This window comes from Pseudomassariella vexata (genome assembly GCF_002105095.1).
Source record: "Pseudomassariella vexata strain CBS 129021 chromosome Unknown BCR38scaffold_1, whole genome shotgun sequence".
Lineage (NCBI taxonomy): Eukaryota > Fungi > Ascomycota > Sordariomycetes > Amphisphaeriales > Pseudomassariaceae > Pseudomassariella > Pseudomassariella vexata.
Genome location: NW_024467956.1, coordinates 3319760 through 3343216, shown reverse-complemented (window position 1 = coordinate 3343216; position 23457 = coordinate 3319760). Strand labels below are relative to the sequence as shown.

General features: G+C 50.6%; 8 protein-coding genes and 1 non-coding gene across 9 annotated transcripts; 3 read left to right on the top strand and 6 right to left on the bottom strand.

The window, feature by feature from the left end:
- Positions 1–650: 650 nt before the first annotated feature.
- Positions 651–2619, bottom strand: BCR38DRAFT_418194 (FMN-dependent dehydrogenase-domain-containing protein). Its single transcript, XM_040859206.1, has 3 exons — positions 1189–2619; positions 930–1125; positions 651–838 (listed from the first exon to the last, which is right to left on the bottom strand). The coding sequence occupies exons 1-2, from the start codon at positions 2510–2512 to the stop codon at positions 962–964; spliced, it is 1488 nt and encodes a 495-aa protein (XP_040721427.1). The 5' UTR covers positions 2513–2619; the 3' UTR covers positions 651–838; positions 930–961.
- BCR38DRAFT_418193 (uncharacterized protein) lies at positions 2620–3668 on the bottom strand. Its single transcript, XM_040859205.1, has 2 exons — positions 3414–3668; positions 2620–3324 (listed from the first exon to the last, which is right to left on the bottom strand). Exons 1-2 carry the CDS (start codon positions 3617–3619, stop codon positions 2919–2921), a joined length of 612 nt encoding a protein of 203 aa, XP_040721426.1. The 5' UTR covers positions 3620–3668; the 3' UTR covers positions 2620–2918.
- Positions 3669–6424: 2756 nt separating this feature from the next.
- Positions 6425–7261, bottom strand: BCR38DRAFT_331718 (Alpha/Beta hydrolase protein; the record flags this gene model as incomplete). Its single annotated transcript, XM_040855086.1, has 2 exons — positions 6425–6760; positions 6842–7261. 2 exons carry the CDS (start codon positions 7259–7261, stop codon positions 6425–6427), a joined length of 756 nt encoding a protein of 251 aa, XP_040721425.1.
- A 1762-nt stretch (positions 7262–9023) lies between these two features.
- On the bottom strand, positions 9024–9126 carry BCR38DRAFT_t25. The gene has a single exon. It is a non-coding gene; the product is annotated as a tRNA-Thr (tRNA).
- A 3634-nt stretch (positions 9127–12760) lies between these two features.
- BCR38DRAFT_418175 (uncharacterized protein) lies at positions 12761–14323 on the top strand. The gene has a single exon (XM_040859204.1). The coding sequence runs from the start codon at positions 13208–13210 to the stop codon at positions 13979–13981; it is 774 nt and encodes a 257-aa protein (XP_040721424.1). The 5' UTR covers positions 12761–13207; the 3' UTR covers positions 13982–14323.
- A 601-nt stretch (positions 14324–14924) lies between these two features.
- Positions 14925–18224, top strand: BCR38DRAFT_331099 (mediator complex subunit Med5; the record flags this gene model as incomplete). Its single annotated transcript, XM_040855025.1, has 5 exons — positions 14925–15839; positions 15889–15951; positions 16004–16516; positions 16571–17108; positions 17161–18224. 5 exons carry the CDS (start codon positions 14925–14927, stop codon positions 18222–18224), a joined length of 3093 nt encoding a protein of 1030 aa, XP_040721423.1.
- A 140-nt stretch (positions 18225–18364) lies between these two features.
- BCR38DRAFT_493538 (Extradiol ring-cleavage dioxygenase, class III enzyme, subunit B) lies at positions 18365–19744 on the bottom strand (the record flags this gene model as incomplete). The annotated part of the gene is made up of 2 exons (XM_040864705.1): positions 19293–19744; positions 18365–19153 (listed from the first exon to the last, which is right to left on the bottom strand). The coding sequence occupies exons 1-2, from the start codon at positions 19479–19481 to the stop codon at positions 18365–18367; spliced, it is 978 nt and encodes a 325-aa protein (XP_040721422.1). The 5' UTR covers positions 19482–19744.
- Positions 19745–20042: 298 nt separating this feature from the next.
- BCR38DRAFT_418171 (Aldehyde/histidinol dehydrogenase) lies at positions 20043–21897 on the bottom strand. The gene is made up of 4 exons (XM_040859203.1): positions 21384–21897; positions 20827–21332; positions 20665–20760; positions 20043–20616 (listed from the first exon to the last, which is right to left on the bottom strand). Exons 1-4 carry the CDS (start codon positions 21786–21788, stop codon positions 20154–20156), a joined length of 1470 nt encoding a protein of 489 aa, XP_040721421.1. The 5' UTR covers positions 21789–21897; the 3' UTR covers positions 20043–20153.
- On the top strand, positions 21898–22867 carry BCR38DRAFT_418166 (uncharacterized protein). The gene is made up of 2 exons (XM_040859202.1): positions 21898–22534; positions 22597–22867. Exons 1-2 carry the CDS (start codon positions 21911–21913, stop codon positions 22675–22677), a joined length of 705 nt encoding a protein of 234 aa, XP_040721420.1. The 5' UTR covers positions 21898–21910; the 3' UTR covers positions 22678–22867.
- Positions 22868–23457: the final 590 nt, after the last annotated feature.

Sequence of the window (23457 nt, the reverse complement as noted above, 5' to 3'; positions counted from 1 at the left end):
AAACATTGATCAATATTGATACGTATATGGTTTATGAAGGGCGACTATCAATTGAAGACGCCTCTCCCACGAGCCACGTTCATAACTAAACCCCTTGGCCATGTCCTCGAGACAAATACCAAGGCGCAAAGTTATAAAGCCAGGGAACACCTTGTATGCGTCAATTCCCTTACATTATGTATTTCAAGTCAATCTGCCGCACACATAAGAGCAGTGACAGCATCCACCCTTCCAACCAGCGTGGCTTTTCGGAAGGTACGAGAGATATTGGAGCCTCGCAGCTGGGAAACACTCGATGATCAACTCTGAGAAAGTATATGACAGCGCACAGGTTGCCGATCGCTAACGGCATCTCTGTTCACAAACTCCATTTAAACGGAACCTGAAGGAAATATTTGTCCTGGTGCTAAAACTCTGAATGGATATCTAAGCATATGCAGAGGAAGGCGATAGCTTGGAAGAGTTGGAAGACGCGCTGCCACCAAATATAGAAACATGGCGTGTCCACAATATAGCCAGAGATTATGTGGTATGCAGCTTGATCCCGAAGCATAGTAGAGCAAATGAGGATTCACACCAGGCTCGTGTAGTATAAACAGCAGCAAGATCAATACCATGGCAGCAAAAAGTAAATAATGTTAAAAAGGCTGCTTAAAAGTAAGATAACGTTCATATATACATCGAAGCTGGCAACAGTGAAAACAATAAAAAGATCCAAAGGATATTGCCGGGTTTTATCGCGAGGATCTCAATCTGTGACTTCCTCCGGAACGAGGCCATCATGAGGGTTTCGCGAATCAGGCTAGGTTTCGTAAAACATAAAATCCACGCAGAAAACCTGCTTGATAGGGTTCCTTAGCTCAATTGTCCAATAAGAGCCCTCACTACACACCAAAAGCAAACGCAGTACCACAGCCTGGATGCCTTACCAGTGATCCCCATCCATACCACTTGGTGCCATCTACAGTTTACTCCTCGGCTTAGGCCTCCATTGTGCATACGGATGTTCTTCGCCATTGGGCACGAGGTGGTCCACCGCACCTGTTTGTAATAGCCCTGGGTGCACTTGATCGAGGCTCGTGATACCGCACATCCGCATCGTCGTCTCGAGCTCGTCATTGAGAGCTACTCAATTCATTCATGTCAGCAAATTCAAGTTCTTATTCATTTCAACACGGCTCAACTTACTCTCAACGAGATGCTCAACACCCGCCTTCCCATAATTCAATGCATACACGCATCCGCGTCCAATCCCCACAGCCTTCGCTCCCAAACACAACGCCTTAAATATATCCGTCCCTCTCGTAATCCCACCATCCACATAAACCTCCATCCTGTCAAAAACCTCAGGACAGCACTTCTGCAACTCAAGAAGCACCAGTATTGTCGCTGGCGCCGTGTCCAAACTCCGTCCACCATGGTTCGAAACCAGAATCCCGTCAACCCCTGCCTCCATCGCCATGACCGCATCCATAGCAGTCTGTACCCCTTTCAGCACGATTGGCAAACCCGGTGCGCAAATCCTAATCCATGAAATATCTTCCCATGTCGTCGACGCATCGATAAAGCTGCCCATGATCCTTCCCAGTGCGCCCCCCTTCTTGTCGTTTTTGGCTTGGACTCCAGACATGGGTGTGCTGACGCTCTCGTCCGCCTTAATGCGCTCATCCGCCTCCCGTTTTCCGGTAATGGGGGCATCGACCGTCAGGAAAATTGCCTTAACGCCGCGATCTTTCACGTGCTTCAGTAACTTTTCCGACTTGGATCTGTTTTTGTCCATGTACAGCTGGAAGAACACCGGCATCTCGCTTCCACCCGTTTTATCTTCTTCGATAGCATTCATGACTTCGGCTAAGGAATATGAGGAACTAGTTGAGACGATCTGGGGTATCCCGAGATCTCTGCATGCCCTTCCAAGCTCCCTCTCGCCTTCTGGGTGAATCAATTTCCCCATCGATGTAGGTGAGCAGAAAATAGGGGCTCGTATTTTGTGGCCTAGCATGGATGTGCTGGTGGTCACCTCGCTGACATTCCTCAGTACTCGCGGGCGAAGACTGATCTGGGAGTACATCGAACTGTTCCTGTCCTTTGTATAGCAATCTGTCGCTGCTGAGGAAACAAATGCCCATGCCTTCGGCGCGAAACTCTTCGACGCTGCAAGTTCGAAGTCGTGTGCGCAGATCAAGGTATCCAAGGGCGGTTTTGATAGGACGTTTTGCTTCGGAAACGTCGGTATAGGCGGTGTGGCCCATTCCTCGCTGACACTGTTCGCATCCAAAATACCGATATGACTGGTTGATGGCAGAGTAGTTTTGATGAGGGATAAAGCATGGACTTCCGAGTATGCTGCAGTTGCATCCCGGCCCGCATACTGTAGAAGCACGCGAAGCCCACCGGGATGCTCCGGGGCAAACGCGGTGATGTCGTACACTGCACCGTCAACTACTATCCAAAGGTCTCGAGGTATGTTGTGTTTGGATATTTCTGCGACGGAAATGAGTCGTTGGCCCATTCTAGGGCAAGTAAGCAGAACCCTCCCAGTTTGGGGTTGGACACATATATTCGACACTGCTATTCGGGAATTTCGTAGTAACGTCGATGGAAAGTCCTCATCTGCATACTTGGTAGCATTGTACGGCCAAGTTCTGGACCTGCGTTGCTCGCCGCAAGCTTATAGTGAGCGGGTTACCTCTTCTCGGTAGAGTGATTGCCGAGATGGGGTGAGGGGTTCTACGAGACATTTGAATCATAGTAGTCATTCCCGGCCCGTCATCGAATTCCATGACTTCATCATTCGGACTACCCTTCCGTAGTTTCGGAGTTGACCCCGAGAATAATGCCGGATGGCCCGTATCAATGCAAGTTCGATATTTCATCCTAGTGAGCCGAACAAGAGTCCGCGTCGCACCTAATCATCATCAACCCTCTAACGCCTTCCCAACCAACATTCTCGCCCTGTCACTCAAATTCAGACCCAAAGCCAACTTCCTTCCCTCCACACTTATCTTACCCCAAGTTTTTCTCAAAATCCCCACCACTTTTTCCTCGTCAAGCTCGCTGCTCTTCTCAAAATCATCAAATTGGTCATCCAGAAACACCAAACACGCCACATCCTCCAGGACCTGCGTCCCCTCATCCCCCTTCAAGTTCTCCTTTCGAATCAGTGCCGCCACCCTCTCGATATCCTCCTTTGGCAAGGGCGGGTCAATTGAGGACGAAGCTAGGAGCTCCGTTACTTGCGTGGCGGCTTGCGCTTTCAGTTTTGTGCGCCAGGTTAGGTAGCCTGGGCGCGTCATGGGATAGGAGGAGCGCGGGATCTCCCATCTGGATATAGTGTATTAGCTTATAGTTGCGCATATTGCATTTTTTGTGTGTTGATATCATGTGATCAAGGTATAGACGAACCAACAGACCTTCTGAAATGCTGGGCCCGACACGCGATCTGTAACGTCGGCGCGGCATCCGGACATCTCATGCCCAACCACCGGGTCATCTTCTGTGCATAGTCTAATTCGTGAGGTGCCCCGCCGGAAGTCTTTTTAGGGTCCAGCGCATGCACCTCGTCAATCAACTTCAGCCCGGTGGCGTAGTTAGCCGGTAATGCTTGAAGAGAACCCATGACGGCGAATTTGTACGGATATCTCAAGATTGTGAGGGCCGGCTATGAGGTAGACTTGAGCTTCAAACTTGAAGAGTGCTGCGACTCGCGCTATTCACTGAAATGTGGGGGCTGACAAACTAGAGGTTGTGATTGGGCAGCTCCATCAGCTCAGGAAACCAGCTCTAGGCCCCCTCTTTGCGAGTGAAACAGTCACCATGAGGGGCAAGTATAGCGTCTCTTATGGTGATGCAGACACGTCAGATATATATGCACGGGCGAGGTTTCCCAAAGCCAAACTTAATAATGGTCAACAGAACACTATCAATACAGTATGTAAGGAAGCAGTACATATAAATAAATCATAACCATAATTCAGATGATTCCCGAAGGATAGAAACTGTAGCTTCGTTGTTTCATCCCAGAGCCTCGCAACCGGCTCTGATTTCATAGGTACTTCTCCTCGATGGGTCAATAACAATGCAACCCAAAGGGTACAGCGACAAACCAACACACGCGACACTAGTTAAAACCTCCTAAGCATCAGTCTCAAGCCAGCTCCGATAACTCCCCATCCGATCGCTCAGTCGGCAATTCCGACACCTGCCCTTGCTGCGGGCTGTAAGGCTGATACTGCTGATCAGAGGCTGACTATGAGCCGTGTAGGGCTGCGGCTGCCCGTCTCCAAAAGGAGGCGTCGTGCCCTCATAACTTACCCCGGGGCTCTGAGGCGGTGAGCTCGCGGATGGACTCGTTGGCCCGGTTATCGACGGCTGCAAAGCCAGCAGGGGATAGCCTTCCTTGCCCCGGGGGCGGGGGCGGGGACGGAGCTCCGTATATTGATGGTTCTGGGCCCGGACCGGGATAGTAGACACTAGCGGCTGCCATCTTTGTTCTTCCTCGAGTAGCGCATTAGGAGGAAAACAAGGCCTGCAATGAGGGCAATTCCACTGACGCCGCCCACCACTCTGTCAACAATGGGGCCAACGGGTGTTGACTCGGATTGAGAAGTGGGTTGTGGAGTCGGCGATGGTATGCCCGTAGTCGAAGAAGTTGTGTCATCATTTGTAGAGCTGGACGAGGAGCTGGAAGACGAGGTCGTCGAATTTTTCAACTGCAAATTTCGAGACGGCGTGATAGCTTCTCATGGTTCTAGTCCACGGTGGCGCTGTCAAACCCAAGGCGCCGTGGCAGACCAGCCTCGATGCGGGAATGTATCTTTGCGGTCTTGGCGTCGATTCTTTTTGCAACAGGGCCAATTCACCGCCGGGCGGGCTGAGTCACCTTCCACTAGCTGGCATCGGGCATTGTCTCAATGAAGTCGAAGCTCATGAAAATCCCGCCTTGGACAGTTGGGCTTCGACGTTGGCACTGGGTGTGGTTCTTGTCTGATGTGACAGCGATTTTCGATACCGCGCCTTCAATTGCGACCGAGAGCTCTGAAGCTATCCCAATCATATCATTGTCGGCAGTTTATTGTCTCGTCTTCACAGAGTAAAACCGCATTCTGAGGTTGAAATCTGTTTCGAAGTTGACTGGGTGGACATTGGGTAAAAGCAGGTCTCGTCGTACGGTGGTAGAGAAATTGGTGGGGAGTCTAGGTAAGCTGGTGCCCTAAATGGTTTTCTAGGCTCATGCCTTGTGTAACCTATGACTACTTGATGGCCTCCTATCTATATTCATACATCGCTCGGCGTATACTACATCGATGATCTGCCTACATCTGTTAAGAATCGCTATCCTTTGAAACGGTGCTGTTTGAACACTATGAATGCCGCTATTGCGAAATTTGAGGTGATACTTAAAGATCGTCTTTATCACCAAGATGCTGGAATATGAAAAACCCCTTTCTTGACGATTGTAAGGAAGTAACTGCGATCGATTATTGATACGATAATCTCCTGGTAATCATGTGTTTTGGTTGTGACTGTTGGCAAGATCGGCAGCTAAAGCACAATGGAGCTTGCCGAATTCCATCAAAGTGCTTCCTCCTGCACCGTTATCTTACCCATCATCCAAAGTCTGCACGAGTATGGATGCGTTTACAGTGCTTTCACCCAGTTCCAATACGCAAATGCGTCTCCAATCAAGCAGTGATTACCAGCCCAGCCCTACCATGTTTCAATTTATACACTGTCTGCTAGCAGATATGTCAGGGCCTTACAATATTGCGCCACGCAAAGTCAAACATACATACGTAAGAAGTGAGGCTTGCACCTCCGGTATCCGACTTCTTCCCAGTGACACCTCCACACCCACATTGAGTAACGCAAGGACGCCATATCGCATGGAGAACCATGTCGTGTGACACAAACTAAGTCCCAGGAGCCCGGTCTCTGGCGACCGCCACCACCTTGAGCGGTCATGAACGGAGATGCGCGTTGATTCTGCTGACCGCAGGGATCTCTATCCGCTTAAGTTTCGGACGTGGGTAGATAATCGTGTAGTTAATTGCTCACACTACCCTGCACGATCATCGGAGGATATGTATATGATACAGATCTTTGAGCCCCCCGGAGATTTGGTCTTGTCACCATCAACACACACGCACACACACATATTCATTCATTGTGGCGTCAGGGGACAGTTCAGCATTGAGATCGTCGCTTGTATCCAATAGCTGTATAGTTGACGCACATATGAAGAGAGAGCGCCGTAATCATATATGTGTGCAGGGCTGGGAAGAACTACGTCAGTTGGCATCGAGAATTCCACTTCTGGTTCGGCGATTAGCCTGTGTCATGTAACGTGTAAGACCATTGACTACTTTGAGCTCATAAACTAACAACACTGTGCAGAGAAATCATCAAGCTTGATGACCCCTGACTAAATCAACAACTCCACAAGCAGATCTGCAACGGTCTCCGGCTGACTAAGATACGGCGAGTGGCTTGAATCGAGAGTCTCCGTGTCGATTTCCAGGCCATGCTTCTGCCTCAAAGTCTTGATCATCGCCCTTTGTATTTCAATGGGAAGAGCTCGGTCTTGCTGACAGAAGAAGTAGCTCAGGGGGTGATCCAGGTATCCAGCTTTAGTCAACGGTGTCAGGGGACAGAGCATGGAGCTGGTCCGGAGCTCTGACGTCCATAGCTTCTGGTCCTTCTCGGGCATGTCGTGATAGAGTCCTGCTGCGCCGTTCATCATCGACATTCTTCCATGCTCCTGTCACAAGGTCTGTGTCAAATTGCGACTCTCCCGAAAAAAGACCGCTCATAAACTATCAGCTAGAGACGGGGAACGTACGTCTACGGGAAACAAAGGAGGCAGTTTGCCTCCATAGGCATCTGCTAGTGTGGCGCCAACGGGAGACACGAAAGCGGCGATGAACACAATTCGCACGAGACCACCACTGAGACTAGCGGCCTCTCGCACTCTCTTCGCGAAGTTGGCATCTGCGGCCTCGCTTGCGACATGACCACCATAGGAGTGGCCGACAAGGAGAACATCCCTCTCTTCAACCTCGATCAACCGCTTGAGCGTCTCCCCGATAAGCTCGGCATCATCAGCAGGGCTTATTGGTGGGCAAGCGTCTATCGTTCTCAACAAAGGACAGTAGCTGTGGACGCCCTTGGATTCGAGGATGGCTCGTATAGGTTCAAAGTGCTTCGGCGTATGCCACGAACCGTGGACGAACAAGATGCATGGTTTCGAGGCGGGTGTCATCCTTGTCTAAGAGGTTACCGGTATTCAATTAGGATAGTGAGGGTGTGGGAGCTACTGAGTTCGCAATGCTCCGTTCTGCGAGATGTTTCTAACTTAAGAATATGTCTCTTGCCTTACCTTCTACTGTTGTTACTGCCGGGATTGTGCTTTCAGGACACCACCAGGTAAAGGATGTGCTTGCATGGCACGATCCCGCCCTGTAGAAAGAACCGAACACCTCCTTCATTTGTCCCTAGTCGCTCCTTCAACCCAAGTTGGGAATGACATCTGCAGCATTCGCTTCGGTCACCATTGTCCCCTGACTGATCACGACCAAGCATCACGCATAGTATTCCATTCTTGGTCAAAACTAGGGGGAAAGAGCGTGTGATTTCTGCACCGCCAGCGCTTATGCGAGTATATCCTGGATGGGGCTCGGCTCTATCGACTTGTGTGCACAAGCGATGTATTGCTCGTGGCTACCCCTGGGGCTGAACCAATGCTCAAGCACGGTAGATAAAATCGGGCGGACTGTGCTTCGTATGGCTTGTCCTGAGAAAGCGTTTGAGACCACAGAACATGAAGTCCTCCGAAGACGGGCACTCGAAAGCCGATTGAGTATTACCGTTGGTATCCGGAACATTGCTTGAAGCATGATGGATACAAAGCACCACATGCACGTAGGTGCAGAGCCTCAGCTTTGCAACATGTGGCGACGATTGAAGCCATCGAGAAAATTAAGGGCGAAAGCTCGTTGCCCCTTCCATGTGTCGGGAAATACTATTTCGCACGGTGTGCCTTGCGATATGGAAGATCCCATGTGAACTAGTAGGAAGCGCTATCCACGAATCCAACCTATTATAGTCCTAGTCACGTCCCGAGATTCTGGGACGTCCGAGCGGAACAAGCATAGTTCCACAACCGACAGATAACGCTGTGATCTCACTTCCATCATCCCCATGCACCTCGAACTGAGAAACGCAATTTGTTGGTACGGCATTGGAAATAGCCGGAAATCCCATGAATAGAAATTTGGACAAAAGTGAGGCGTCATTCTCACCGCCTCGATCCCGGTGAACCTCGCAACGTAACTGTGGATCGTCTCAATGCGTAGTGTCGCACGTGGACTGCAGAGTGTCGTTACCCGTCGACCCGTTGCCGTGGATAGCGGGCAGAACCGATATGATATTAATAAATAATAATATTAAATACGCCGTAGGTGTTAACCCTCGGTACCTCTATAAGTACTCCCTTAAGGGGCTATAGATGATATAGCGGGCCCTTAAGCCGCGTCGGGCGGTTATACAGGTAAACTTGTAGCCAAACGACTACTAAACCTCCTGTCCCTCCCTAAGTCTGTGCTACAACCCCTGCCTGAACTACTGATAAGTGTGGTAATGTGGCACTTAAATTCGTCCTCAGGGGTGGGATGCTGCTGATGTGCAGAAGATGCTCGACTATTTTTTGTCGCGACAAGTCGTAGTATCTGCTAATTGGGGTTCTCGTCGAGCGTATACATCTCAACCATACGCTCAAGTGGATAGACCGTAATGTGGTCTAGACGCTCGCAAGAATCGCGGCGAGAGGGGGTCCGATAAGGGGTCGGATTAACGATTCGAATTCTGGACCGGCTGTCGAGTTATATTCCGCCGACGTAGTGCTTGACGGTCGACTGGCTAGGATGCTCGTGATCCTAAACTGCACCAATCTCCCTATTATCGCTAGGTAGGCGAAGTCAACAAGGTGGGCAGCGCGCCGTAAGGGTTGACTAAACCCCCTTGTGTGTCAGCTGCGGGATTCGAACCCGCGACTCGTCACCGACCCAAGTGGGCGAGGCTCAAATCGGGACTTATCTACCAGCGAAGTGACCAACTACACCAGCCGACGATATAATATTACGCACGAGGCCATTCTGCTGCGGTATGGCCAAGTCGTATAATGGTTGAACGTGGGTCATAGGCGATGGGTCTTGGCACAGGCAGTATCTCTAGTTCGTGATGCGAATCTCACAAATGTCGCGATACCTTGGCATGAAGCTGCAGTCTGTTGAAAACCTGGTGCTTCCGGATTATTTATTTGATGATCCACATAATCAGGCTTGACGTGCCAAAAATACTCGCTGCCAGTCGCACCGACATATAGCTCTTCGGTCGTATGTAACGAAGGAGGGCACAAACGGTTTCTGCGGCTACTAAAGACACCGTCGTGTAACCCAAATTGAGACGAAACTCACGCACATGTCGTTAAATGCATGTCTTGCAAATTTATACAAGTAGTCGTATTGACGGCTTGATGGCCGCCAATGAATCAGATGCCACGAATCGGGTTTCCGTAGTTCACGTGTGTTGTGATCTGTCTAGGGCCGTTGTGCAACGTCGCTGACTGCGCAATGTATATTAATGGCTGATCCAGATGATAGTGCTTCCAAGAGGCGGGGGTGATGATTGCCCCAAGCCAAGAAGATGAAGCGGACTCCTATTAGGAAATAGTTCAACGTCACCTCTCCAAATATACGTGTTCTTATGCGATACCTTGGGGGCGACTAAGAATATTCTTAAAAACAAACGCTTCGATCCTTTCCAGTTAGAGGTATCTAGTCAAGTCCTCGTATTCAATTGGGGTTCTCTTCAATTAGGGTTCTCTTATTGTATTACGTGGTGAAAGCTGATGTTTGGCCTCCGTGTAGTAATTTTGTCGGGGAGTTTTCTCATCACCGGGTCATGTACGAATTTATTCGTCGGGAACTTAGATGACCTTAGTGCCAGACCTTCTGGGAATATAATGGTGCTGAGTGGGGCTTGAGAAGAGTGGAACGGGGAGGGATAGGACTTGGCATCGTTGTAATCCGCCAGTGTATACGTAGACCTCTGTTGTCGGCCGTGACGCCATCGGGAATCGGTGAGCACAACAACATGTGTTTCAGCTCCCGACATAAGGGTGGCTAGCATTGGCCGATTCAAATCGCTCGCAAACCTCGCTGATGGACCTGTATCTGTTTCATGAGCAATAGCTCTAAGAGTGGTAATTGAGAGCAAGTCCACTTGCATCACAGTTCCCGGATAATCCGAGGATTGTGCTGAGGTCGTATATCCGTCCTATAGAGGAGGGGCACTAAATTTCGTGGCAGTTCGTAAGCTTGACACATCTCGGGTTACCTCGTTGAGTCGGTGGGTTTTTTTGTGGTTGGATTGAAGCCATCACCATATCATGTCCCACCCTGACTAACGCAAGCATTCGATCCTTCCGCTTGTCAGCATCGAGAAAATACCCCTGGGATATTGAAGTCGCCGATATGTCCGCCACTCTGGGAACCGGCGTTGGAAGTACCATGTATAAGTCGGGTTTTCGTGTTTTACTCGCCTTCATGAGGAATTGGCGTGACTCGGAACGATAAAGGATGCTGTACTCGTCATCTATAAACCACAAGGATCGTTATGAGTTGGGTACACCAACAGACACCGAGTCCATGTCTTTGGTCTCTAGTAACACAAGATTCTTCTTGCAGCGTCAGGCTCGCAGGGGCAGTCGGTCATTCTGCTGCGGTTCTCAATTGGTTCGTGTGACCTTCTCGAATTGTCCATATCCTGGAGAATATATGCGGTTTGCATCTGCAACATTCTCCTAGACATCCAGATAACATTCGATGCTGCCGACCATATCGTGTTTGGCCTATCCGACTGTCCTGCCGTGATAATAGGATAGTCGGAGAAAAGGCCGGCCAAAAACACACCAACTAGTGAAAACAGTAGCGTTCAGTGGTGTACATTATCTGGTCGATCTGCAATTAGTTGCTGGGCATCTGCCAGCCGGTCGCCGCCAAGACCAAATCAAATAGTCGAGGGAGGGGCAAAAAGTGCGAGGATTGACTGGCAGAAGATCTTTGTGACTCGCTTAAGGCATGTAAGAGAAAGCGCCGAGAGCGCGTATGGGCATAACGGAACGCCCGAAAGCCGGCAAGACGGTTAGGTACGCGCAGGACGGTAACGTCGCGGCAGCGTCAATGGGGAATGGGGGGGGGGGGGGTGGGGGGAGCCGTCTCGAGGGGTCAGATTGCATTCGGAAAGCTCGTTGTGGCTGGCAAAATAGTTTCGCAATACCGCAGTCCAATGAGAGGAAACTCGCGTCGGACATGGCGATGGCACATGTTTGAGTAACAGCCGGGGGTCTCAGCGGGTGGCCAGGGGTGCTGCCGTCAACCCCGTCAACCGACACAGATTCACGGGAGGCGAGACTGTTGAGCAGATCAGGACGTCAAACGGGCTTGACGGGCATGATGATGCAGCCCTGGGGGAAAAGCAAAAACGTTGTAAAGGGCCAAGACATCGTGGGAGGCCTGTTGGCTTGCAAGTTGCAACGTAGCTCGAAGGCGGGCCGCGTTGCCAGGTTTTTACATCTGATGAGGTTGAGTGCCACCACGTCGTCGTGGCCACATTCGGCGTAGACCGTTGGGAGACCTCAAAATAAATAAGAATATGTCCTGAAAACAATTTGGGAGATGTGGCGACTGGATTCCAGCTTTATCGTCGTGAATGATCCGAAGTTGATTATGTGTGAAGGACGGTGGGATGTAACCATCCAAGAAAGATTGGCAGGTGAGGCAATCGCGGCGATATGACTTCGTCCAATAGCCGGCGCTCGCCTCTGCTTGGTATTTCGATCTAGGCTAGCGGGGGAAACATCGAACGCTCTAAAAACCCGAAGAGCTAGCGTCATTGATCACAGAATGGCGTCTGAATTGCGATTTCCTCCCCACTCCAGGCTGGTTCTCCGCCGCGCCGGCCCCGTCCCACTTTCTAAAAGTGGATAAAGTACAAAGTATCAACTTTCAAGCCGTCCACCCAAATCACTCAATGCCAGTTCTCGTCTCACAAAATCTCCTACAATTTTATGCCTGTGCAACCCGTAGACATTGCAGATCTTGAACTCTATCGATGCATACTTACGTCGAACCGGTGTTCTCAGCGCTTTGCATCTGTCATTATGATTCGAGTTTCATTTTCTCGGCCACACCCGTGCCGATGCGCAGAGGATCGCAAGGCCAATCTGTGTCGTTAATTCGCCATAGCTCCAGGGCTTTCGTCCAAGGGCCAATTTATGATCTAGAGCTCTTACCTTAATCCGACCCTAGCACTCACTTGATGATGGCAAGGCGAATGAGTCCGACTGGGCTTTTGGGCTGAGATGCTCGGAGAATAAGCAAAGCTCGCCATCTCAGGCACAACTCATTCTGATGGATTACACAGACAAGGGATATCTCAATGACGAAGCCACCAACCACCTTGGTTTAAAATATTTCCAAAAATTTCTTTCTCATGTTGTACGTTGTCGTCTATCTTGTTCGACAGCCTAGCCCCAGCCCAGGTGCGATCGGCCCCCCACAATGGCCGCCGTCGTCACAATGGTGAACGGGAGTCCCCTACTGGCGGACCCTGAAGTGTTGGCCCTATGGGTTCAGCTGTCTAGGTTCGGCTTCACTTTGTGCACTCTGTGACTCGGTTAAGTATGCTTCTTTGATGATTACTTATTTATTCAGGTACATGTTCCCGTCTCCTTGCAGCATAAACCACGTGGTGCAAAGACGTGACAAGCTCCTCCCACCTGCATACTACTAAGGCTATTAAAGGCTTACTCTGCCCCTCCGCTCCCCATCCCAGCTCCACTATATTACCATCTTGCTCGTCGACCTGATTTGATGAACCGTATTTCTGTTCAATGCGGCTCTGGGCAACACTATAGACTGGTATACCGGTTTCTACCAAGTGCCTGATTTACGTTCCATTTCAACCGCTATCGTCCCGGCACTACCTAGCCGAAAGGTCAAAGGGCAACCCTGAGGTGTTACTAGACACTAGGGGGTTTCCACGTTTGGTGCTTATCTTTAAGTACCCCAAGTGTATTGCCGTCGAAACGTGTCGCCGAACACCTGGCAGTTCTTGGCCTTAGTGTAAACAGGAATACTCGAAGGTCATGGCATTCCCTCCTCCCCATGGGGGACCATCGTCTTTCAACTTCTCTATGGCTTTCCAACCATCGCAGTCCCACCCAGCACGCCACACTTCTTCATCAAGTGCTGCGGCCGGCGCCCGAGGGTCTGTACCGGATGCCCCTATATCGAATTCGTTCTTGCCTGTGCAAGAAGATCAATTCGACATCTTCGAGTGGTATCCACACTTCCAGTCTTGTCTGCGCTACTTCCTCGACCATGCGCAATATTCAATGCCAGTCCAGGCTCTGGCTGCCTTTATGAATATACAGCTCCCAGTTCAAAGATCGCAGCATCCCGTCTTTGGGGCGAAAGCGTGCGGCTCGCCTTCAGCGGGCCCGTCATCATCATCCCGCACGGCAGGGAAACTTCCTATGCCGAACCCGCCTCCGAGTCCCATTTCTTTAAATCCTTACATACGACGGCTAGTAGCGACTGGCTTCGACGTACCCGCGGTACTGCATGGATTCTTTGGGGACAATTGGGCGAAGGGTATCGGTCACATTCACGAAGTCGAGCGAAGGAACTACTTATTTGCTGCCAAGAGCGCGAGCTGGGTGGATGTCAAGTCACACTACGATATGGACGACGAACAGAGTGTTCCGTTCCTCCGGCCGTTACAGAACGTCTCGGAGACCGAGATCGTGAGCGCAGAAAAAAATTGGAGCGAATGGCTTGCGATGCAGGATTGGATGTTAGGACCCCGGTCTCTCGAGAGTATCCATGGGCCACTTGGTGAAAAGTCGGAAGATTTCTGAGGGGTGCCACATTAGATCTGCTATCATGACTGGTGGCGAAAGACAGACGAGATATCCGTCTTGGTGGTGAAAAACGAGGCTTGGCGACCCAGTACGGTGTGGTATTCAGGTCTGTCAGTCTCGCCAACTCTGCCGCAAACATTCAAGAGTTGCACGAAGCAGGAGCGTTCCTCCACTATCAAGACAAGACGCCAGTGTTGGCCGTGTTGATCATAGCTCCAATCAATCATAGATCTACCGATTTTGATGTACAAAGTGGACTTAACAAAGTTTGGGGGCGCATAAGCACGTGTCACTTGCCGCATCAAATACTTCTCTAATACCCTCAGGTGGCTCATGCAACTGCACTGTTCAATTTCACCGAGCCTACTTCGTTGCTGACCCATCGCGTCGTCGATTGGCAGTTTCCAAATCGTTGTTGTCCTTCGTGACCAAGACCCCGGAGCGCCACAAGAAGCCTCGAAGCTTGGCCAGCTGCGAGGCCACAGCACTGCAGCTTTCAGGTGGTGGAGGCCCATGGGCCCAAGCGTCAGTTCCTCCCGCTGGCGCTAGAAAGCTAAGTCGCTACAATTGTACAGGGGCTAAGCCAGCCACAAGGATCTACAGTGCTTTGCACTTTAGACCGTGACACCTCAAAGCTTGCAGGCTTGGGTGGACCTTATGCGACAGCCAAGGCAAAAGCGGTCGCGTTCCCCTTCGACAGTCGCATCGCGTTGCGAATTGATTGGCCTGATAATAGTTGTGTTCGCAACGAACAATGGCCTAACGACGACTGTTTATTCGAATGATGAGTTGATAGTAGTGGAAACTCGATGGCGACAAGGAACCTTTCGTCTTTTTTCCCAGCCGCACCTGTACCCAGTACAACCATATCTTGAAGCACATCATGATGGAGTTGGCCCTCGAGATGGACGTCGACAGTGGCGTCGATATGAGAATGGGAATGAAAGCGACTACTTCAGGAACGGCAGCCAAGGAGTGGTCCAGTTTCCTGGCTTTATGTATAGCTAAGCGCCTCGACTTCGACAACTTCGCGTCCTACGTATCCATCCTGTCCTCGAGACATCCAGTGACCCCCGCCGTTGTCGCCGACGTCTTCCTGAAACCACACCCTGCCAACCACGAGAGCCTCGATCCACGCGTGCCACGATATGTCCAGATCCTCACCGACCAGAAGCTGATCAACACCCCGTCGATCCTAAAAGCGCTCTACAAGTACTCCACGTCACACTCCCACCAGGCTAATGCCGTTGAAAATGCGCAACAGCAGCAAACGGAGAACACCGTTCCCTGGTGGAAGAGCTCATATGGAGCCGAAGAGACGATATTCTACCGGCTCACCAAGGCCGTTGCGATGGGAACTGGGATCAAATCGGCTAGCGATGCTATCGAAGTGTGCAAGGTCATGGCCAGGTGGATGACGCTGTTCACCACGGCCTCGGCGGCGTTCGCGCAGGACGTCATAGGGCAGCTGCACAGCATGCAGTCCAAAGAGGATATGGAGGCATCACGAGCGGCCTTCGTTATGCTACTCTTAGGCATCTTTGAAAACCAGGTCGTACTCAAGGCCCTCAGCCGGCCGTTTGCTAAAGAGGCACGCAAGGCAATGTCGGAGAGCTTGAGTAACTTCGTGCCGTCCATTATGCAGAGCCCTGGCGCATCGCAAGTAGCCAGCCGGTTGGAGTTCTTTCGAACGGATACCCTTGCCGCATTCGAGCCCGTTGACAAGAAGAAAGAGGCTGCGAAGGCTGAAATTGACGATCTGTTGGACTCGACTATGGGGTTGGATAACTTTGTTATCCCTGAGTTGCCAGTTACGAATGCTCGAGCTGGTTTATATATCTACCTGAACGCCCTAGTAAGATCCTCGAGCCCAGCTCCTGAATCCCCTGGCTAACTGCATGTAGCTGGTTGGGCGTCCCCTGATAGACGATGCTGCATTCTACAGTTACCTGCACAATCGGTACAATGTAAGTAAGAGCCACTTCAGAAACTTGAGGATCCGTGTTTTGACATGAAAAGGGTGAAATCCAAACTACTGCGATTGACCTCATTCTGGCATCTTTTGATGTCCTCGCAAATGCCTTTTTTAGGAACGAAGGCCAGAAGTCGGCAAACCTCTTACGATGTTACCTGATCAACAAGCTTCCCCTATTACTTTCGACATTGGCAACATCAATGTTTCCTCCACTCACACCGCAGTATTGCATCACTGAAGCCTTGAGCCAAGTTGACACGAACGCCTTCCCTACCCTCTCATCCATGTTCGACGAATCAAACAGTAACAACACATTTACGGATAGCGTCCGGCAAGACTTTTGCTTTGCCTGTTGCTTGCATGGACTTATTCCCGAGCCCGCCATTGAAGGCCTGCTTGGCGATATGACCTATCAGACCTTGCCAGCAGGCGGGCGCTACGTCAAGGAGACACTAGTCGGACAGTGTATGACAGACCCCGAAAGGATACAGAGTCTGATTGGTGAGCTAGACAACATGGATGGCAACGTAGGTGCTGTGTGCCAGGCTATAACGGAGGTTTGTTTCTGTCTGATCCCACTTTTTGTGTATAGGCCTCTAACATTGGGAAAGGTGATTGGCCGCCTTTGCAACAACAAGGAGACCATGTCCTTGAAACTACTCTGCAGTCAGCTTGCAAAGAAGCCCCTATCTCTGGACGTCATGTTGCTCTTTGAGAAGCCGGTTTCCATCTTACACCCACTCTGTGAGCTGCTTGATAATTGGCACTACGATGAAGACCAGGGCGAATACCAACCAGTCTACGAGGAGTTTGGCTCCATCTTGCTGCTTGTGCTGGCATTTGTTCATCGCTATAGCCTCACGGTTGCCGACCTGGGCATCCGGTCATCGCACTCTTTCATTGCAAGACTGTTGCAGAGTGGCCATCTCGCGAAATCATTAGAGGACCTGTCAGAGCAGGAACAGGGCCATATTGGTGGCTGGGTCCATGGCCTCTTTGACAGTGAGAGCGGTGGGTTGAGCGACGAGCTGATGTCTTCTTGTCCACCTCAGGACTTTTACCTGCTTGTTTCTACACTGTTCTACCAGACCGTCTTGGCGTTCAGCACCGATCGTCTCAGTGAGGAGGGGTTGAACAGTGGCGTCGAATGTAAGTGCAGTTTTCTAATTCAATCCAGACGTAGGGACTAACGTAACCCCAGATCTCGTCGATACATTCCTTCTACCATCGCTTGTCATGGCCATTACCTACCTGTCAAATCACCTCAGGATAGACAATCAGAAGGAGCAGAAGGCGGTGATCAAGATACTGCAACTCATCCTGCTCACAAAACAAGGCTCTAACGAAGCCCAGACTATGTTGTCGGGGGTTTTAAATATAGTGGCAAAGCCTCTAGAGCACGCACTAAGGACATATCAACGTCAAGATCCCAAGAGTCAAGACATTGAGCCTTTGCTTAAAGCCATCAAGGACAATATTCGAGTATCTCGACGGACAGGGGGGGCCGAGCACAATGAACTCGAGCAGTGGACCGGCCAACAGAGTGGGGGACTTGTCGCATCCGTTCGACATACTCTGCAGGGGTTCGTACAGTGGAGTCTGCACCCGAGTATTAACATCATGCCCACGTCTTACTCGCATCGTCAAATACTGGCTGCGATCAAGCTTCTAGGACCCAAGAGGCTGTTGCGTCTTATCCTGGAAGAAGTCAGACAACAAACCGATGCGGGCAGCGGAAGTGTCGCTTACGACGTTGCGACGGCCCTAATATGTGCACCAGACGTAACCAACGTCACGCCCCCGCCACCGCCGACACTTCTCAGTGATCCAAACCAACACCCATCTCCAGTGCAGAGCCGTGTCACGTTGAGGACTGCCCTGAGGTGGGAGGTGGAGGACTTCAAGAAGATACAAAAGTCGGACCCAGCGATGGCCGAGACTGTCGTGCGGCTGTATAGAAGAGTGGAAGCACAGTTGCTAATGCCACAGCCAGCTGAGATGCTGCAGAATGATTTGGGCCTTGGGCTTGACCAGGGGGCTGCGGCCTCGCTTGGTGAAGCACTTGCTGCTGCTCAAGGTGATGGATTAGTTACGGATGACACCAATGTCAATCTGGACCTGGGTGATGGGACGGCCGATATCAAGTTTGATATGGGATCCGGGAACAGTACGGGGGGTCTCGACCTAGGCACAGACGATGACATATTCGGCGTTGGGAATGGTGCTGACTTGTTGGAGGGCTGGGACGGCATGGATCTATCTTGACCTAGGTAGTGGCTTTAGTCAGAAAAGGAGTAAAATACGTCTCAACGCCGGGCTCAATATTTTAGCCTATTACCAGAAAAGGATGTACCCTGAACACTACCACCAGCCATATCTTACATTACAACCTCGTCATTCATACTTTAAGCTTCACCCCAAGAGCCTAACGTGAACTGCGAGTTACACATATTGGTCAACTCCCAATCCTCAGCCCCCATCTCGCTCACCATTCCCTCATCTTTTTTCCCCCCACACAGCCCCGCCACAAACATGGGCGCCATGAAATGGTCATCCGTCCCATGCGCATCACGATACCTCGGATGCTTCATCAAACTCGTCACCTTACGCCTCAACACCGCCCCTCCCAGTCCCCTCGTCCCTTTAATCCTCTTTCCCCCAACCTCCTGCATCGGCACTACCTCCTCATGGCCCGGACAAAACGCACTTATAACCTCGTGCCTAAAGTCCAATGCCCACACCTCCGGCGGCGTAGGCTGCGCGAAGTTATCCCGGTGCAGAAGCATAGGGCCCCAGATGTTGCGGTACAGGTTGTGCACGCTCCCGCCGGATCCAATAAACAGAGTCTTGTACTTCTTCACCTCGCGCAACGGTCGCAGGGCGAGCCCGATGGAGAGATGGAAGTGTGGGTCGTAGGAGTGGTTCATAGACAGAAGGGTGGTAGGAGGGCAGCCACGGGGGAACATGCGCAGCAGGATGAGGTAGGTGTCGTGGATCCAGTCGAAGGTTGGGTCTGGGTGCGAGGGGATGTCGGAGGCCGAGAGGAAGCTTTGGATGGTAGGGATGAAGGAAAGGTCCGGGATGAGGGGGTAGGAGGCGTATTTGCTGGGGTGGACGAAGGCTACGGGAGATTTGCTGGGGTGCGGGTTCGCGGAGATGAGGATGCCGGGGAGGGAAGTGGCCCAATGGGCGCCCTGGGGTGGATGTTATTTGGGTATTTGAGTATAGGGGGGTTCGATATAGCGGGTCTGAAGTTGGGAGGTATGAAGGTGCGAGGGGGATATAAATGGAAGGATTAGAAGTATTTATGACAATTGGGTGTAAGTCGAGCACTTGAAGGAAAGAGAAGAAAGCAATACATACCATCATGACCACATGCTCTATCCCGTTCGCCAATGCCTCGTCGCCACATTTCTCCCAGTACTTGGCCGAGGCCGACTCTTCGCCCAGCATCATCGTCGTTCCATGCGAGAAGAGGTGGACGGGAGCCATTGTCCCTTCTTCTCCTTTTTCGATAGCCATGCTCCTTGTAATTCTGAGGATTCTGTACTTTGGGTGTTCTCTCTCAGGTTGACCCCCAGTAACTTTGAATGTAAGAGAACCGAAACGGAGTTTCAACACCGGGTTGAGGCTCAATGGGTTATTAGATCTGATGACGTGCCGGCATGACGATATATAAATATCACTCAATTGGTATCAGAAGTCGTCCGTCCAGTCGAAATTCAAGAAAATCACAGTATGGGTCACTGGTGCTCACTTAGGTTTCACACCCGCATGTGCCGTTGAAGTGCGAGAGGTGAGACAGCCGGAAGAGTGGGCGGTGCTTGTGATTCCGTTACCCCACCGTTCCGATCCCCGGCCGGGACTCAATTCCGGCTATCACCGGTAGTTTTGGATGCCGGGGCAGTCGCATGGGGACATGTCCAGCCTAAACCAGGCCCTTATTTCGGCATACGTTTTAAATTATTTGTTTCATAATTTCCGTGTTACAGACTTATTTGGCTTGCATTATGTCTGTCTTGCTTGCACTTACAGTCACTATCAGGGAGTATGAGGATTTCTAGAAATTTTGAACGACTGGATCAAGCAACCGGGCAACCGACGATACAATTGTAAAGATTTAAGTCTGAACTCCTCCAGGATAATATCCCTTTATTAATCACACAAGTGTCCCTGGAAAACTGATCCCAGATCCTAATTCCTCCACCTCGATGCTATCGCAACTCCCTTCCTAGCCGCGATCCATGTCCCAAACCCAACTATCGGTAAAATGATAGCCAGCACAATACTACCCATAGTAACAAGACCCGCCTCAAAAAAACCAAGATGGTCATTTGCAGGCTGTCCCGTGGGTTTCAGGGGCACAATCGCAAGCGCCCTTATTTTCGACGTGCTAGTCTTCTTCGACCCATCAAGTAACTCCTTGGCCATTGCAAAAGCTTCAGCGGGCGGCTCAACGTACTGTGGCCGTGCAACTGATAACATATCCTTGCTATAGCGGTAGCTGAAATCAGCATCGTGGGCCATCGGTGCGGCAGGACCGACGAGGAGATGGATGGGAATCTGGTTAATACAGGAGATGTGGCATAGGAGATGTTGTGCTAGATATTTGGCGGATTTTGGATCGGCGAAGAAATATCCTGCTAGTAGGGGGTTTCTGTGTTTGATTAGGCCATGATATCCAAAGGCTGGTGGTTTTGCCTACTCGAATTGCTGGTTGAAGATGGCGTCAATGAGCCCCGAGCAGGTCGCAATCGGCAGATAACGGCCGCTAATTTTCATCTTCATGAGCGAGGTCGACCTTGTATACAGTTAGCATGACATCACGTTCTGTATCATGTTCTGTATTTCATTCGGGATGCTTTACTTGTCCAAAATTTGCACGAGTTTGAAGTCGTTAGACCCGAAGCTCGCGACCTGCCTCCTCTCTTCCGCCTTTGCAACCGCTTTCCTCGAATCCTCGCTCCGGTTTCCGTTGACCTTCTTCACTGCGGAGTCTTTCGCAAACGCCAGCGTTGCGTATTTCGAACAAGCCTCAAAGAATTCTTCCTTAACGAATTCGTTCACTAATACCAGATCTGGGGCGTATGGCGATGTGCCACCGAAGCTGAATCGGGCCTGGGTGATGGCCTTCGCTGCGACTTGTAAGTCCGCTGTACGGTCCACAATAGCCACTGTCCGGGTTATTGACGAGGAGCATAGTTGAGCAGTGAGACTTCTTGATGATGCGGTGCTGGTTTGGTCAACCAAAACTGCGATTTCCAGGATCGACGAATCGCGTATTGTCTTACTGAGACAAAACGAATTGATATCCAGCGCTGCAGGGAGGATTTTCCGGAGGACTGCGTCCACTTGCAAGAGATTGTCTTCAAGCTAACTACATCGTCAACTTGCAAGTGACCTAAATATGTAAGGAGAAATTACCTCAAGAACAATGCAGTTTCCAGCAGAAATCGCGGCAGCCAATGGCGTAATTATCGAGTAGAATCTTGTATGGCTGGTCGGACGAATCACAACCAACCCCACACCCAATCTCCTGCTGGTATTGTCCTTGCCATTGGTGATCGAATACTTCTTCATGTACTCTTCCTCAAAGTTCAGAGAGTCGTAGAAATGCCTGACTGCTTCCATAGCCAGGTAGTACTCAGTTTCAACCTCGGCATTTGACGTCTGACTGTCTTTGGCCAATGCACTGCACATACTTGCAGCTTCATTTCGCAAAGCCGAGTGAAGATTCCGCAGTTGGGTCTGTCGATAGCGAATGTTTTCGGTACGGCCATCGATGACGGCCATTTGAAGCCTCTCTATGGCGGCCTCTTGGGACGCCATGTCCAAGGCAGTCAACAAACTAGATCACTGATCGTACGAAGTTGCTGCGAGGAATTAAACAGGCTCATGAAAAAGATACATTTTTTGGATATTCAATATGAGCAATAGATGTAACTGATGATATGTTTCCGCATGAATATTGGGGATGTTACAGTTTGGGTTATGCGGAGTTCGGAAAGTGGGGGAGGACCACCGGCCTCTCTCATCCCGTCTTTCAACGTCAGAAACTCACATCCTTGACCCCGAGGAACCCGAATTACGTATCACCATCTGGCTTGCCTTCGTATTTCCTGGGCTGGTCGGTCGGTCGAGTATTCTGTATTAAGCCACTTACCCATCGATCGACTCCGTGTAACCGAGTTCGCCTTCTATTTTGGCTTCACGTCTTCAGCTTTGTCAGTCTCAGTTCATCGTGGCACTTTCGAACAATCTCACCAGATACAAAATATGACATGTCTGTTACAACATTAGACAGACTCATCACATCAACCCTCAGTGAATCACTGCAGGACTACGAGATCCAACTCACTGGGGCCCAAGACTTACCGCAACACCGCTGGGTGCCATTGTCAGACCACGAGGTGCCGGCGTTAGAGAACCCGCCAAATTGGGACGCTGAGCATCGTGGGGTTCCCAATTATCGTCCGGTGAACACCCAATTGGATCGATCACAGCGGCCTTGGGGGTCGAATGCGATAGAGACCGGGTTTGTTTTCTCGATGTTGCATGGTGTTTGGCTGACTTCTGTAAGATTTGGAAGAATTTGGGAAACACTCTAGGAAGAATAAAAGCTGACTGATTTTGAAAGATGGTATCGTGGACTTGGAGGCAGACAGGCGGGCGGTTCAATGACACGTATTGGAGGTGGAAGGTCGGCGGGGAATTCTAGGCGTTGTAACTCAATAACACTCAACATGGATCTTGTTCTAAGTAGCCAAAAGCAGTCCAGGGCGTAACCCGGGAATCTTTAACACCGTCTTGAAAGCTGGTGCTAATTTGGGGTGGCGAAGGATGCTCCTTGTGACGGTTGTCACGTGATTGACCCACACTGGTCTGAACAGATTGATAAGTGGTTGCAGATACCAAAGTCAGGGACTTTTGTATTGGTCTCTTTTGGTGAAGACACCTGGTACGGTGGCATAGTGGCAAGGATTGCAACCCCTGGCACGGCGTGACAGGCCTGATTAGGAGCACAGAGAAACCCTTCTAATAATAATATACTTTTCTAACGAAAAAGAGAGTTGAACTGTAACGAGGATACCACACGTCTCACAATATAATAGTCAGGTAGTGCAAAGGGTAGCTAGAAGTAGGCCAGTGTATGGGTGCGTATATTGCAAGACTGATTCTTGAAGAATCTAAACTAGGTGCCAGCGTCTCGAGTTCTCCTCTTAAGCTGGGCGGTTCCGGGGTTCTACCGGATCGGGGGCGAATCCCTCCCGACTCAGCTTGTCAGCTGAGACCGGCCCGCCACAACGGCTCTTTCCTTACATGAACTATCTTTTAGTACGTCGAACCGGGATTTGTAGAGGTGATGCGAGTGCATATGGGGTGTGAATTGTTGTATTGGAAAAGGATGGCTAGGTCAGCTATTCTGGCCTGGCAGAGCTCTTTTATAGCTCTTATCTTATATTATCTGTCTTATCTGTAGCTACAGGGTAACCCCCCA